This window comes from Dendropsophus ebraccatus, chromosome 15 (assembly GCF_027789765.1).
Source record: "Dendropsophus ebraccatus isolate aDenEbr1 chromosome 15, aDenEbr1.pat, whole genome shotgun sequence".
NCBI lineage: Eukaryota > Metazoa > Chordata > Amphibia > Anura > Hylidae > Dendropsophus > Dendropsophus ebraccatus.
Window position 1 is genome coordinate 66,479,554 of NC_091468.1, and position 16,906 is coordinate 66,496,459.

General features: G+C 46.7%; 1 protein-coding gene across 1 annotated transcript in view; it reads right to left on the reverse strand.

The window, feature by feature from the left end:
* Window positions 1-16,906, reverse strand: part of IGF2R (insulin like growth factor 2 receptor) — a 79,012-nt gene that overhangs the window by 32,006 nt on the left and 30,100 nt on the right. Inside the window, exons 9-20 of the mRNA XM_069955435.1 lie at window positions 14,853-15,021; window positions 13,798-13,901; window positions 9,480-9,641; window positions 8,701-8,841; window positions 8,453-8,596; window positions 7,875-8,006; window positions 6,446-6,593; window positions 5,655-5,832; window positions 4,979-5,094; window positions 2,916-3,078; window positions 953-1,129; window positions 94-195 (exon numbers count right to left, since the gene is read on the reverse strand). Of these exons, the coding sequence (XP_069811536.1) occupies window positions 94-195; window positions 953-1,129; window positions 2,916-3,078; window positions 4,979-5,094; window positions 5,655-5,832; window positions 6,446-6,593; window positions 7,875-8,006; window positions 8,453-8,596; window positions 8,701-8,841; window positions 9,480-9,641; window positions 13,798-13,901; window positions 14,853-15,021 (1,736 nt within the window). The remainder of the gene's footprint in view (window positions 1-93; window positions 196-952; window positions 1,130-2,915; window positions 3,079-4,978; window positions 5,095-5,654; window positions 5,833-6,445; window positions 6,594-7,874; window positions 8,007-8,452; window positions 8,597-8,700; window positions 8,842-9,479; window positions 9,642-13,797; window positions 13,902-14,852; window positions 15,022-16,906) is intronic.

Consider the following 16,906-nt stretch of genomic DNA (forward strand, 5'->3'; position numbering starts at 1 on the left):
ACCCGGGCGTGATTTACAGGTTACCACCACATTCTTACCCTTCCTACAAGATTAAAAGGTAAAAAAAAAAAGAATAAAAGCTTTTTTACTTACATCTTTTCCGTGTACGATTTTGATGATGGGGCAGGCGGCCTCCGTATTCCACAGGAAGGTGGCTACACAGTTTTCATCAGAAATTAATATAGGGCTGGTAAACTGGAAAATATTCAACAAAGGAGATATATTGTAGCCATGCTGATCAAGTATCGGTGTAGGACTGTCAGATGGGCGGCATAAAAGGGTCCTACTCTGCTCCCCTATAAGCTATAGGAAATGGCTGTTCAGGGAGCTTGATTTACTCATCTCTACTTGCAGAGATTTGTTGCAAAAAGTGGTTTGTTACCGCACATGTAAAAAAGTTTTTCTCACCTGTCTGTGCTCCCCTGGTCTCCAGCCGCCTCCAGCTTATTTAGCTAATCACTGATTGGCTGAGATAGGACAGTGTTGTGGGCAGTGATTGGCTGAGATGGGACAGTGTTGTGGGCAGTGATTGGCTGAGATAGGACAGTGTTGTGGGCAGTGATTGGCTGAACAGCATTTTGGCGGCTGCAGAGGACACGGGGGGAGTGTGGACAGGTAAGTATAGATGAGCAAATTTTTGAACCACACTAAAACAGTTTAGCTGTTTTAGTGTTGTTCGGCTTCATCTGAACCTGGTCTTAAATAAACTTTACGTAAAAGTTTGGCGAACCTGTCGAACCAAACTTTTCAAAAGTTCACTCATCTCTAGTTGCCATGATGGGAGGTTCTCTTTTAGTGTACCTATAATGTCTCCAGTGGGGACCTGTGCTTTACCACACTTGATCTAAAGTTGGTCAGGAGAATAGCATAAATGGTGCACCAAAATATACTGAGAATATATATAAAGTTGTATATACACACATATACGTTGAGTAATAACTGGAAAACTTACCAGAGCTCCCTTCTGACATACAAGATGCAAAAGTGATGAATATGAAGACCGATTTCCTTGATCGCTACAGTCTGACCCATTTGTGTATTCAAGGAGGATTTTCCCGCTGCTTTCTATAATAGGTTTCTTGCTTGCCACACCCAGGTTGTTGATGGCCACGGTTTCATCAAGCTTCTCCTGCATTAAGAGGACACAGTAGACTAAGAAGAGAATATGCTATGTTTTGAAGCAAGGAAAAAAAGATACAAGTTGCCTAAAGTTAGTCAGATATTTAAGGGACTTTCTGGGCTAAATGGAGTTTAACTCAAGCAGGTGCAAATACAAAAATATGACACTTACAGGCAATGTGTCACAAATGAGGGCAGCGTAAACTAGTGACAGAAATGCTGAACAGATCGGTGTATTACTTACACCATTCTGCTCAGCCGTTCTCCTAATATGCAGGAGAATAGGATTTTTGCTGCACCCCTCCCCCCCGCCTCCAGCTGCTGACTGACAGGTGACTGCCTATACACATCATGGAAAGATAACTGCCAATCAGCAGCTGGTGGGCGGAGTTTTCTGCTTCTCATGAATATCCAGGACTACTAGGCTCATGCACATAATGGAGAGGACTAATTATTGCCCATGTTATTCAGGAGGAGATCTCTGGATCAGCTGCACAGAACAATGTAAGTGATACATCATCCTGTTCAGCTTCTCTGTCACTAGTTTATGCTACTCTTAAATAGCACACCATAAACTAGCTGACAGAGTCTCTTTAATCATTTACAAAAACATCTTACAAAAACACTTCTGTAAATTGCACTGTGCATTTCGTCTTTCTGTCCTTTCTGTTCTTTCTGTGATTTCGCAAGTTCCAGTGATGTCATGTTCTAGGTTCTTGATTTTACAAAAAGTTTCAGAAAAGACGTCTGCAAACATGTCCCGAGCATACACAGTGCCTGCCGGGGGGGTCTGTAACTGGCAATGATGCCAGCGCTAGGAGCACTGCGAGCTGGGCCCAAACACTGAGTGTATCAGAGAATCCCATAAGGGAAAAAAGGTATGCAAAGGGATTATGGGCAATAAGTGTTGCTTTAAATTTATACATTTGGCCCGGAAACCCTCTTTAACTGAAAACACCGGAATAGGGAAGCCATCTATTAAAGAGCTTACCCTATTGTTAAGTTATCCTGTATCACTAGATGACCAGAGGAATTGTGACTGGTGGCACTCCAACCAACCACAAGATCAGTGGTCAATTGTTTCCTCAGTGGAGCAGCAGCGCAGACCACTGCCAAGTACCGTGCAATGCAACGGTCAGAAATACCACAGAGAGTAAATAGCGGTGGTGGTCAAGCACGCATACTACCGATCCATTCTCTCTGTTGTTGTGATCAGAAGGGGTCTAAGTGAACCCCTTCTGAGTAAGTAGTCCCTTACTGTGTGGATAAAGAATTACTTTTAGTTTTAAAATAACCACTTAATTAAGGGTGTTATTACACGGCCAAAGGGGCCCGATAATTACTGTAAACGAGCGCCGATCAGCTAGATGGGGTCCTGCACGCTCCAGCCTCAGAGCGGCCTGTCTGAGCTGACAGGTCGCTCAGCCAATCACTGGCCGCGGCGGTCCCAGCTGAGCGGCCTGTCAGCTGAGACAGGCCGCTCTGAGGCTGGAGCGTGCAGGACCCGGGGAGCATGGATAGGTAATGTATACAGTTCGGAAATCGTCAGCCGCCGGCCACACACAGCTATTACACAGCGATACGTGGTCGGTGCCTGACAATTATAGGTCCAAACCTATATCAACAATCAGCCAATGATCGTTGTCATCAGCTGATCGTTGTGTTTATTACACGGAGCGATAATCAGCCGGACAGGGCCAATTCTGCTGATTATCGTTCGTGTAATAGGGCCCTGAGGATTCCCCAATTCTTGGGAATTTCAATAACAGTAACAGAGGGACTTTGACTATACTTACAGATACTTTGGAATAGCCCATCTGGCACACAGCAGCAAATGGATCGCATCCCTTCACTGGCACCAGTGACCGACACACATTAATATAGTATTTCTTGTGATGATCTTGTCTTTGATCCATGGCGAACCAGTTTGTGGAATGTTCTCCTTGTACCCTAGATAAACTAGAAACCGAGGGAACAGTTACAGATCAAGAGAAATGAGTTATAACAAAACCCTCAATATACTACATAGAAACAAGAGGCTTGGGTTCTTCCTCCTACAGAAGTGCCATAGCAGTGCGGTGGTCAGGAACGTCGATGGATACTACTTCTTACACGTGTCTCGAGCGACAACAGCAAGGTGAACTATCCTCTTTCTAAAGCTTTTAGATTTGGTGAATATATCCCTGTGAAACAGATTTCATTATAAATCACGGATTTAATGTGCCCCCTGTAAAAATAGGTCGTAAGACCATGAAATTACTGCTCCATATCCTCACTGCAGCAAGATGCTTGGTAGCCCGATTTTGGAAGAGACTAGTAGTACCCACCAGGAATGACCTGTATACACGTATTCTAGACGTTAGGAATATGGAACAGCTGACTGCTATGATCAACAACAGATTAGACTATCTTAAACAGGTCTGGTCTCTATGGGACATATACTGGGCGGAAAGAGAGTCAGCTCGTGTTAGGGTTCCACGGGCCGGGCAGCCATAGTGGGTGGGACCTGTTGTCCTATTCCCTTATGTATCCACGGTCCGTTGTCTTGTCTCCCCACCCTTTTCTTCTTTATTTTATTTTTGTTATTACTGTTCGTTAAACACACAATGTTTGAGGTTGTATTCACGTTTTGCTTTAAAAAAAAAAAAATCTTATGGTGCCTTCGAGTTAACAATGCACTTAATTGTATGCAGGATTGAATTACGGGTATTGTTTCCTCTGCCTTCTGACTATTAGTTTTCTCCTTATGTTTGTATTGTAGAAAATGAAAAATATCTAATAAAAATACAATAAAAAAAAAAATAAAAAATCACGGATGACCCCTTTGTTTCAGGAGAGATAAGCTGCAGCACTCTCGCTGAGGCTTAGCCCTCCCCATAGAGGACGGTGCTGAAAGTTCTTGTGTGTGTGGAGCACAAGCAGCTGGTAGTCACTGACAGTGTATGGGGACCTTTAGCCTAATATCCCTTTACTATTAAAGGAGAAGTCCGTCAAAATTTTTTATTAGACTATTGTATTGCCCCCCCCAAAGTTATACAAATCACCAATTTACACTTATTACGGGAAATGCTTATAAAGTGCTTTTATTCCCTGCACTTCCTACTGCATCATACTTCACTTCCTGGATAACATGGTGATGTCACAACCCGACTTCCAGAGCTGTGCGGGCTGTGGCTGCTGGAGAGGATGATGGCAGAGGGACAATGAGGGGCACTGAGCATCCCTCTGCCATCATCCTCTCCAGCAGCCACAGCCCGCACAGCTCTGGAAGTCGGGTCGTGACATCACCATGTTATCCAGGAAGTGACATCACCATGTTATCCAGGAAGTGACATCACCATGTTATCCAGGAAGTGACATCACCATGTTATCCAGGAAGTGACATCACTATGTTATCCAGGAAGTGACATCACCATGTTATCCAGGAAGTGACATCACAGTGTTATCCAGGAAGTGACATCACAGTGTTATCCAGGAAGTGAAATCACCATGTTATCCAGGAAGTGACATCACTATGTTATCCAGGAAGTGAAGCCTTGATGCAGTAGTAAGTGCAGGGAAAAAAAGCACTTTATGTGCATTTCCCGTAATAAGTGTATATTGGTGATTCACATAACTTTTGGGGGGGTAATACAATACTTTAACAAAACATTTTGCTGGACTTCTCCTTTAATTATTAGGTTGTAAGGAGGGCCTGTCAATAGCCAAGAAGGGGTAAAATGGTACAGGGACTCTCCTATAAATCTTGCAAAGATCAATAGTACAAGTGAATATAAGAAACCATGTAAAATATATCTTATAATAAAAATAAAAATTCCTCCTTCTCCTGTTAGCAGGCATATTCCTCTTGTTCTCCTACCTGGAGAGATCATACTGTTCATCATTTTTTTTGTCTACCACAATGCACTCCACTGGTAGAGCCGGGCAGGCATGTTTAGTGTACCACTTGAAGTTATAGGTGTAGTTGTCCTCTTTCTGAAAGGAAAACAGAGAGTTTGGGTATTGAAAAAAAAAAAAAATTATTTCAAATCAACTCATGCCTGAAAAAGCCAGAGATTTGTAATTTACTTCTATAAAAAAAATCTCAAGTCTTTCAGTACTTATCAGCTGCTGTATGTCCTGCAGGAAGTGGTGTATTCTTTCCGGTATAATCAGCAGACTCTATGAGAAGATTGCCGATCCAACAGGACAAAGGTAAGTATTATACTCCTGCCTGTCAGGAAAAGTGATCATGACCCCCACAGTCACGCTGCAGGGGTCCCGATCAGTCAGTGGCAGGAACTTCTCCTGTCAACGACTCCGTTAAACGCAGCGATCGCTATAGATAGTGTCATTTTAGGGCTTAATGGCGGGCATCTGTGTGATCACAGCGTCCTGTCATTATACCCATAGAAAAAGTTGAAAAAAACTAGACTGCACTTCCATCACCAACCAGGAGGCAGCATCACACAGCACACGGGACCGACGTGAAGGGGTTAACAAACGTTTAGTACAGGTGGCCTGTACTACACACCCCTTTTATCGGCAGGTCGTACCTGATATTCTGGCTGACCAACATCAACACTTCTATTACACAAGAAAGTGATCAATGCTGAGCGAGGGGTCTTATTTGCATCATTATAGGGGGTCCCGCCAGTGTAGCTGAGCTGGATCATTCCATCATAGTAGGAAAGCTTAGAATTACCAACGCCAAGATTCCAGTTCTGCTTGTTCCTGGGAAAAGCAATAGAAATAAGAGTATTTAAAGGGTAATCATCATTTAAACCAACTTCTGAGGTCACAGCGACATGTCAGAGGTTTGTATTGGTCGGGGTCCAGGTGCTGAGACCCCCCCGCTGATCGATAGACGCAGGCAGCATCACACTCTCTGCCTCCCTATCTCCGTCCCACTGACAGAATTATAATGGAGCCCTGGGGAACTTCCGATACATCGACTACAGAAAGATCCATATTGTTCCATTATAATTCCATTGGGTTATACTTTAGCAAAGAGACAGAGATGAAGGGGCAGAGCGTGTGGCAGCCCCTTCATTCTAACCATCAGCGGATCACCCGAACCCTGACCGATACAAACCGCTGACATATCGCTATGACGTCAGAAGTTTCTTTTAAACGAAAGGTCCCCTTTAAATTAAAGCAATACAAGTATCAGTAATACATTTAAAGAACAAAACCGATGGTCTATCCTGTAATCCCAGACAAAGCCAACACCAAGTACACAGCTGTGCCTATCCAACAGAGAGTGGGGGTGCACAGGACAGGCCATCCCTTGCTATAGTTGCGGAGAACGTCATTTACGCCATTTCAACGACTTCAGTTTACTTACGTTTTAGCCACCTGACACGCTCCTGAACTGGGATCACATGGCTGACTGGTTACATTGCCACAAACATTGATATAAAAGTTGTATGAATCGGTATCAATCTCATAACTTCTACTGTTATTTATCAGTGGTGAAAGATCAAAGTAAAAACCTGCAAAAAAAAAAAAAAAAAGAAACGTCATCATTTCTTTATAGATCAGCATATTGGCGGTTCTGCTATCTATCCGCTGAGAAGAGAAGCGTTTCCCCTTACGGCCTCCAGATTCATCTTTTTAGGTCGCTGTAGTTCATTAACCGTGCTCCTCCATTTATACCCATTCATAAGGAGGGTTTACAGGATAGATTTTTCTATGTGAATAATGGCTTATGGAATCCCAGGTAGACGTGCAACATGTTTGCTGCAGATTCACCAGTGTTTTGGGACATAGATTCACCCAGTTCACTGGGGACAACCTGTGTCCAACCTGCCTGACTTGTCTTTTTTTTTTACTGTTATCAATATACATACACACACCTCTGCTACATCACAATACACACACACCTCTGCTACATCACAATACACACACACCTCTGCTATATCACAATACACACACACCTCTACTATATCACAATACACACACACCTCTGCTACATACATACAGGCACATAAACAAATTTTAATACAGATTGTCCCTGCTTACACTATCCTTAGTGCACACTCCTCACTGAAGAACCTGCAGGTCCTTCGGCTCTGCTCTGTTTAAAAGGAGAAGTCCGGCAAAAAATTTTATGAAAGTATTGTATCGTATTGGCCCCCCAAAAGTTATACAAATCCCCAATAAACACTTATTACGGGAAATGCTGATAAAGTGCTTTTTTCCCTGCACTTACTGCTGCATCAAGGCTTCACTTCCTGGATAACATGGTGATGTCACTTCCTGGATAACATGATGATGTCACTTCCTGGATAACATGGTGATGTCACTTCCTGGATAACATGATGATGTCACTTCCTGGATAACATGGTGATGTCACTTCCTGGATAACATGGTGATGGCACTTCCTGGATAACATGGTGATGGCACTTCCTGGATAACATGGGGATGTCACTTCCTGGACAACATGGGGATGTCCCTCCAGTCCCCAGTGTCCCTCAGTGTCCCCCTGCCATCATCCTCTCCAGCAGCCACAGCCTGCACAGCTCTGGGAGTCGGGTTGTGACATCACCATGTTGTCCAGGAAGTGGATCACCACGTTGTCCAGGAAGTGAAGCCTTGATGCAGTAGTAAGTGCAGGGAAAAAGGTTTCCCTGGTAATTTGTATAACTATTGAGGTGCAATACAATACTTTAATAAAAATTTTCACCGGACTTCTCCTTTAATTTCCCAGAAGCTTTTACATGCAGGAATCTAGAGGTGATGCACATCAAGATTAACAGTCAAATAACACTCACCGGCCTCCGGATCGGCAACTGTGCATCCATCTCCTTCTGTTCTGGATACAACGCAAGCAGCGGCAGTATTCCACTCAAATTCATAGTTGCAGTCCTCGGCACTCTTCAGAACCGGGGGACTCTCACGGTTACCTAGATAGAACAGTGATGCTATAACTGTCAGTGGACTCAAACACTAACCAGGTATTTGTAGTTACACAATGCTGTGAACTATTTTTCTGTGCTCCCCCCACTGATAACAAGTTCCATGACCCTGAGTACATGTAGAAGCAGGGCCCTCACTTGCTTGAGTTTGCATGCTGCTATTCTATTCATTAGAGACACAAGGGGATCGGTGAGGGTCCCAGGGGTCCGGCCCCCACTGATCAGCTAGTAAACACCTATAGAGAGAACCTCGCCAGTGGCCGAAGATGCTGGATGCAACCCTAGGGATTCCTAAGAAGGTATCTTTGTTTCCAGGAATCCTTAGGGCTGCATACAACTTCTTCAGCCACCGGTAATCAAATGCTAAACGTTCAGGTTCGGATTCTTTTTACACAATAACCATACATGAAATGTTCCTACAACACGGCACCTACCAGGGCTGCACATGAGCGTGATGTTGGTGTTAATCTGTCTGTTTTCTGCACACGTTGACCCATCTGTGTATTGAAGAACAATGTGCCCATTGACAAACTTTGGTTGAGTCAGAAACTTTCCCAGGTTCTTCTTGCCACCAGGACCTGAAAAACAAAAAAAGAAATAAATCAAGAAAATAAAAAAACACACAAAACCCCAACAAGGCGACAAAAGCGGCAAAGCCGTAACGGCGTCTACGTATCCTTACCCACTGCGCAAATGGCGGCATGGTCATCACAGACACTGGCATCTCCGGTCTGCAGGACATCGTGGCAGACATTGATAAAGAAGCGGCTCTTATCCGATGGGTCCAGGTTTACGGCCTCCCAGTTTTGAGCGGTGCTGGATTCTGAAATAAATAATAAATAATTCACAAAGGTGTTTTTTTCTGCCAGTATAATACACACTCACATCACTCATCTGACAGTGTCATCTGTTCCATCCCAGCTCTGCTGCATCCATTTCATTATTGTATCATGTGACCTCTAATTCTCTAGTCATGTGACATCTGATCAGCCATTATCTTGACTTTGAAACTTCAAACTGCATCCTCAGCTTTTCAAGTCTGCTATTACCCCCACGATGCATCATATATAGCATCACACGGGCAAGCAGGTGAGCGTGACAAGGCAGGGAGGGGGCAAGGCGTAAATCCAACAGGGTACATGGGTGCAGTGCTTTATTTCAGATCCACTGTGTATTTACACCAGTCTTGATAAATAATAATAACAATAACAACATTATTATTATTACTATTATTATTATTATTATTATTGAAGTGCTTCTATAAGAAACATACTGATAACCTGGCAATGTATATACATATACACAGCTCTGCTACATCACCATACACAAACACGTTTTTGTATGTGTATATACATATACAACCCTATGTGCTACTGAAGGGCAGTTCATCTCATAAACAGAAGAAGCAGAAGATTTGACAGATGACTATAAAGAAAAGTAGAAACAAAATTGTTCTCTTACCTGGAGTGCGAATCAAACTAAACAAGTTGTACTGTTTCTCCTTGGACTCCACATAACACATGTCTTCCTTCTTCTTCACACATGCATATTTGGTTTGCCAAGAAAAGAAATAGGTGCAGTCGGCTTCACTCTGAAATTCGGGCGCTCCCTTTCCAGCATTTACTTCAATTAAAACACAATAAATTTAGATTGTTATATCCGAGGTATTGTTCCCCACAAACATATATCTTATCAAATATAAAAAGGCACTGGAAAAAGGGACTGTGGGGAGGGAGGGGATAGCAGAGGTGACATAGCTGTAGGAGAGGATAGCAGAGGTGACATAGCTGTAGGAGGGGATAGCAGAGGTGACATAGCTGTAGGAGGGAGGGGATAGCAGAGGTGACATAGCTGTGGGAGGGGATAGCAGAGGTGACATAGCTGGGCGGCTGCGGGAGGGAGGGGATAGCAGAGGTGACATAGCTGTGGGAGGGAGGGGATAGCAGAGCTGACATAGCTGTGGGAGGGAGGGGATAGCAGAGGTGACATAGCTGTGGAGGGGATAGCAGAGGTGACATAGCTGTGGAGGGAGGGGATAGCAGAGGTGACATAGCTGTAGGAGGGAGGGGATAGCAGAGGTGACATAGCTGTGGAGGGAGGGGATAGCAGAGGTGACATAGCTGTGGGAGGGAGGGGATAGCAGAGGTGACATAGCTGTGGGAGGGAGGGGATAGCAGAGGTGACATAGCTGTGGGAGGGGATAGCAGAGGTGACATAGCTGTGGGAGGGAGGGGATAGCAGAGGTGACATAGCTGTGGAGGGAAGGGATAGCAGAGGTGACATAGCTGTGGAGGGAGGGGATAGCAGAGGTGACAGCTGTGGGAGGGAGGGGATAGCAGAGGTGACAGCTGTGGAGGGAGGGGATAGCAGAGGTGACAGCTGTGGAGGGAGGGGATAGCAGAGGTGACAGCTGTGGGAGGGAGGGGATAGCAGAGGTGACATAGTTGGGCGGCTGTGGGAGGGAGGGGATAGCAGAGGTGACATAGCTGTGGGAGGGAGGGGATAGCAGAGGTCACATAGCTGTGGGAGGGGATAGCAGAGGTGACATAGCTGTGGGAGGGAGGGGATAGCAGAGGTGACATAGCTGTGGGAGGGAGGGGATAGCAGAGGTGACATAGCTGTGGAGGGAGGGGATAGCAGAGGTGACATAGCTGTGGGAGGGAGGGGATAGCAGAGGTGACATAGCTGTGGAGGGAAGGGATAGCAGAGGTGACATAGCTGGGCGGCTGTGGGAGGGAGGGGTTAGCAGAGGTGACATAGCTGTGGAGGGAGGGGATAGCAGAGGTGACATAGCTGTGGGAGGGGATAGCAGAGGTGACATAGCTGTGGAGGGAGGGGATAGCAGAGGTGACATAGCTGTGGAGGGAGGGGATAGCAGAGGTGACATAGCTGTGGGAGGGGATAGCAGAGGTGACATAGCTGTAGAAGGGGATAGCAGAGGTGACATAGCTGTGGGAGGGGATAGCAGAGGTGACATAGCTGTGGGAGGGAGGGGATAGCAGAGGTGACATAGCTGTGGAGGGAGGGGATAGCAGAGGTGACATAGCTGTGGGAGGGAGGGGATAGCAGAGGTGACATAGCTGTGGAGGGAGGGGATAGCAGAGGTGACATAGCTGTGGGAGGGAGGGGATAGCAGAGGTGACATAGCTGTGGAGGGAGGGGATAGCAGAGGTGACATAGCTGTGGGAGGGGATAGCAGAGGTGACATAGCTGTGGAGGGAGGGGATAGCAGAGGTGACATAGCTGTGGAGGGAGGGGATAGCAGAGGTGACATAGCTGTGGGAGGGGATAGCAGAGGTGACATAGCTGGACGGCTGTGGGAGGGAGGGGATAGCAGAGGTGACAGCTGTGGAGGGAGGGGATAGCAGAGGTGACATAGCTGTGGGAGGGAGGGGATAGCAGCGGTGACATAGCTGTGGAGGGAGGGGATAGCAGCGGTGACATAGCTGTGGAGGGAGGGGATAGCAGAGGTGACAACTGTGGGAGGGAGGGGATAGCAGAGGTGACATAGCTGTGGAGGGAGGGGATAGCAGAGGTGACATAGCTGTGGAGGGAGGGGATAGCAGAGGTGACATAGCTGTGGAGGGAGGGGATAGCAGAGGTGACATAGCTGTGGGAGGGGATAGCAGAGGTGACATAGCTGTGGGAGGGAGGGGATAGCAGAGGTGACATAGCTGTGGGAGGGAGGGGATAGCAGAGGTGACATAGCTGTGGGAGGGAGGGGATAGCAGAGGTGACATAGCTGTGGGAGGGAGGGGATAGCAGAGGTGACATAGCTGTGGAGGGAGGGGATAGCAGAGGTGACATAGCTGTGGAGGGAGGGGATAGCAGAGGTGACATAGCTGTGGGAGGGAGGGGATAGCAGAGGTGACATAGCTGTGGAAGGGGATAGCAGAGGTGACATAGCTGTGGGAGGGGATAGCAGAGGTGACATAGCTGTGGGAGGGGATAGCAGAGGTGACATAGCTGGACGGCTGTGGGAGGGAGGGGATAGCAGAGGTGACAGCTGTGGGAGGGAGGGGATAGCAGAGGTGACATAGCTGTGGAGGGAGGGGATAGCAGCGGTGACATAGCTGTGGAGGGAGGGGATAGCAGCGGTGACATAGCTGTGGAGGGAGGGGATAGCAGCGGTGACATAGCTGTGGAGGGAGGGGATAGCAGAGGTGACATAGCTGTGGGAGGGAGGGGATAGCAGAGGTGACATAGCTGTGGGAGGGAGGGGATAGCAGAGGTGACAGCTGTGGGAGGGAGGGGATAGCAGAGGTGACATAGCTGTGGAGGGAGGGGATAGCAGAGGTGACATAGCTGTGGAGGGAGGGGATAGCAGAGGTGACATAGCTGTGGAGGGAGGGGATAGCAGAGGTGACATAGCTGTGGAGGGAGGGGATAGCAGAGGTGACATAGCTGTGGGAGGGAGGGGATAGCAGAGGTGACATAGCTGTGGAAGGGGATAGCAGAGGTGACATAGCTGTGGGAGGGGATAGCAGAGGTGACATAGCTGTGGGAGGGGATAGCAGAGGTGACATAGCTGGACGGCTGTGGGAGGGAGGGGATAGCAGAGGTGACAGCTGTGGGAGGGAGGGGATAGCAGAGGTGACATAGCTGTGGAGGGAGGGGATAGCAGAGGTGACATAGCTGTGGAGGGAGGGGATAGCAGCGGTGACATAGCTGTGGAGGGAGGGGATAGCAGCGGTGACATAGCTGTGGAGGGAGGGGATAGCAGAGGTGACATAGCTGTGGAAGGAGGGGATAGCAGAGGTGACATAGCTGTGGAGGGAGGGGATAGCAGAGGTGACAGCTGTGGGAGGGAGGGGATAGCAGAGGTGACATAGCTGTGGGAGGGAGGGGATAGCAGAGGTGACAGCTGTGGGAGGGAGGGGATAGCAGAGGTGACATAGCTGTGGGAGGGGATAGCAGAGGTGACATAGCTGTGGGAGGGAGGGGATAGCAGAGGTGACATAGCTGTGGAGGGAGGGGATAGCAGAGGTGACATAGCTGTGGGAGGGAGGGGATAGCAGAGGTGACATAGCTGTGGGAGGGAGGGGATAGCAGAGGTGACAGCTGTGGAGGGAGGGGATAGCAGAGGTGACATAGCTGTGGGAGGGAGGGGATAGCAGAGGTGACATAGCTGTGGGAGGGGATAGCAGAGGTGACATAGCTGTGGAGGGAGGGGATAGCAGAGGTGACATAGCTGTGGGAGGGAGGGGATAGCAGAGGTGACATAGCTGTGGGAGGGAGGGGATAGCAGAGGTGACATAGCTGTGGGAGGGGATAGCAGAGGTGACATAGCTGGGCGGCTGTGGGAGGGACAGGATAGCAGAGGTGACATAGCTGTGGGAGGGAGGGGATAGCAGAGGTGACATAGCTGTGGGAGGGAGGGGATAGCAGAGGTGACATAGCTGTGGGAGGGGATAGCAGAGGTGACATAGCTGTGGGAGGGAGGGGATAGCAGAGGTGACATAGCTGGGCGGCTGTGGGAGGGAGGGGATAGCAGAGGTGACAAAAATATAAAGGAAATAATAGACATATTATATAGTGCAGACTAGACAGAGCTGGTCAATCGTCTATGTTTGTAAAGGTGGCCGTACATCTTCAATAACTTATGGCAGAACGATCGTCCACAGGATGGTGCCTATAAGGTATATAGGCTCCTTAAATAGCCAACGTAGCATACTGTTGACTCTTGACTTCTACCTAGGCATTTAGTTATGATGTCCTTATGAAGTTCTTATAAAACCTTATGAAATGAGAGTGACAACAGGACAGCGGCTCCTCTTACCTGCAGTCTCATTACATATAAAATTTATAACAGTCATACGCTGGAAACCAGAGCTGCACATCTCTCCCCCGGTGTATGTCAGAGTTATGTCCCCATCAGAATACCTATAAAGAAAAAGGAGAGGAAAACTTTGTAATAAAGTACTGGCTGCAGACATACTGTAAGAAGAAGAAAAAAATATTCAAAAACTCCTCATTTTCATCACATAGACTGGGGATACATATTATAACCTTGGGTATCGCTGCCACCACCAAGCTGTGTCCTCCAATAAGCCTGACAAGAAATAGAGTTTAAGTAGTAAAAATCCATGTTCTCATCTGAAGATTTTAAAGTGGAACCATCAGCAGGTTAGACGAATCCAAAGGGACTAGCTAGGATGGGGGTTCATTTAAGAAGGATGTACCAAAGTTATGGGTTAATGATCCCAAAGAAGACTAGACTGATCTGAAGAGACTGGTGACTGTCGATGGGACTAAACACTGTAGCTGTAGGAAAAAAAAGCAAGCATCCAGGGTAATCAAAAGGCTTTTCAATTACAAAACTTTTAAAAGTCTTTGAACATAGGCCGAGCCATTGTGACAGCTAAAAGAGGTTATCCGGGCAAGACCTCTCTAAGCTGTATGCCTGGGAAAGAGATGCGTAAAAAAGATAACACGTACTTACCTCTCTGGTTCCAGCGCTCACACTGGAACTATGCCGCTCCGGTGGCCACTGTGTGGCTGTTTCCATGTTTTGGGATATGATGCAGCAGGCCCGCTCAGCCAATCAGCAGCTTTAGCAACAGTGATTGGCTGAGACGAGTCTGTCTCAGAAGTGGAGGTGGGATCATCTCGGGGGGATATCGGAGACTCGTAAGAGAACACTGGGGGAGTGCAGAGAGGCAAGTATAGCTTCTTTATTGTTTTTTTTTTTTTAAATACTTGACACTACATAGCTATTGTTTTGCATAGCCGTATAACCCCTGATGGAGTTGGTTCCCACCACATGTCGAAAACACGAAAGTGTGAACGAACACAAAAGTATTAAAGCTCAGCAACAGGTAATATGTAACGTACCTGAGGGTCTGATTTAGGTATGAGCCGGCAGACTTAGAATGTGTATTTGCCTTTATGTTTTGACAAGAAGAAACGGCATCACCCGTGCATCCCCCTTCTGTTATTTTGCCGCACACATTGATGTAATATGTATATTCACCCTTTGGATCTTCCACACGGTAAGGGCTTCCTAAAACAAAAAATCCAAATGTGAAAACAATTTGACAGTCAACGTCTAGCTGTTCCCGGCATACAAATAATTGTGTATGGCAAAAATAATGTCTTAAGCTGCAATCTAGTAATGGTGACTGAAAATAAAAGGGAGAAGGGCTTGTGGATCTTGGAGCTCCACGCATCCTGATTAACTATGATGACGAGAGCTTCCATAATGTTTTAAGTGTCACTGTCGTTTAATTTTTACTTTGCAGAAATCAATAGTACGGGCGATTTTAAGAAACTTTGTATTTGGGTTTATTAGCTGAAAATGCATTTTCATCATGGAAAAGCAGTTTGAAGCTCTTCCCCCTGTCTTCATAGTTTTCTATGGAAAGGGGAGGGGTGAAGGGAGATGAGGCACCAAAACAGAACAAAGAGCTAATTTACAGCTACATCACCGGGCTATCTCCTCTGAAGTCAGCACTGACCTTTCTAACCTCTGAATACTGGCTTTCACACAGCTCCCTCTGTGTAATCCTTTGTTCTCTGGTCTCTGCTGCCAACTAATCTCCCTCCTCTCCCCTCCCCTCTCCATAGAACAGACAGGGCTTGACTGATGTAAAAGAGTCGAGATTTCCTGAAAATGAGCAGTGAATGAGAGAGACAGATTGCGGGGATCATGTGAATGCCCCCTAAGAATCTGAGCAACTATGACTACATAAGGGCTACATTGTCATGTCTAGATGACTTGGCAAGAGAATCTCCAAAATCTTGTGGGTCAGGTGTGAGTAGTGGTTAGTTCCAGTGAAGGACAACCGACTGGTCACAGTAACGTGGGCATCCTAGGCTGACTAAGGTGCAAGGGAAGCAAAGGCTGGCCTGTCAGGCTCAATGCCACAGAAGAGATAGTGTATCACACAGTACTGAAAAAGTTACTGCTGGCTATGACAGAAAGAAGTCAGAACACAGTGCACTGAATGCTTGCTGCATATGGGACCGCTTAAATGCAGACAGGTCAAAATGCCGAACCCTGTTCACTACCAGAAGCACCTACAATGGGCAGGTGAGCATCAGAACTGAACAATGGAGCAATGGAGGAGGGTGACCTTGTCTATCATATCCACAGGGGGATGGCTGGGTGCAGATAACACACATAGGCACTGTAGGCACAAGGCAGCAAAGGCAAAGTTAAAGAAGTCCGGTGAAAATTTTTATTAAAGTATTGTATTGCCCCCCAAAAGTTATACAAATTCCCAATATACACTTATTACGGGTAATGTTCATAAAGTGCTTTTTTCCCTGCACTTAGTACTGCATCAAGGCTTCACTTCCTGGATTACATGGTGATGTCACTTCCTGGATTACATGGTGATGTCACTACCTGGATAACATGGTGATGTCACTACCTGGATTACATGGTGATGTCACTACCTGGATTACATGGTGATGTCACTACCTGGATTACATGGTGATGTCACTACCTGGATTACATGGTGATGTCACTACCTGGATTACATGGTAATGTCACGACCCGACTCCAAGAGCTGTGCGGGCTGTGGCTGCTGGAGAGGATGATAGCAGGGGGATGCTCAGTGTCCTCCAGTGCGCTGTGTCCCTTAGTGTCCCCCTGCTATCATCCTCTCCAGCAGCCACAGCCTGCACAGCTCTGGAAGTCGGGTTGTGACATCACCGTGTTATCCAGGAAGTGACATCACCATGTTATCCAGGAAGTGACATCACCGTGTTATCCAGGAAGTGACATTACCGTGTTATCCAGGAAGTGACATCACCATGTTATCCAGGAAGTGAAGCCTTGATGCAGTAGTTAGTGCAGGGTAAAAAACACTTTATAAGCCTTTCCCGTAATAAGTGTATATTGGTGATTTTGGGGGGCAATACAATACTTTAATAAAATTTTT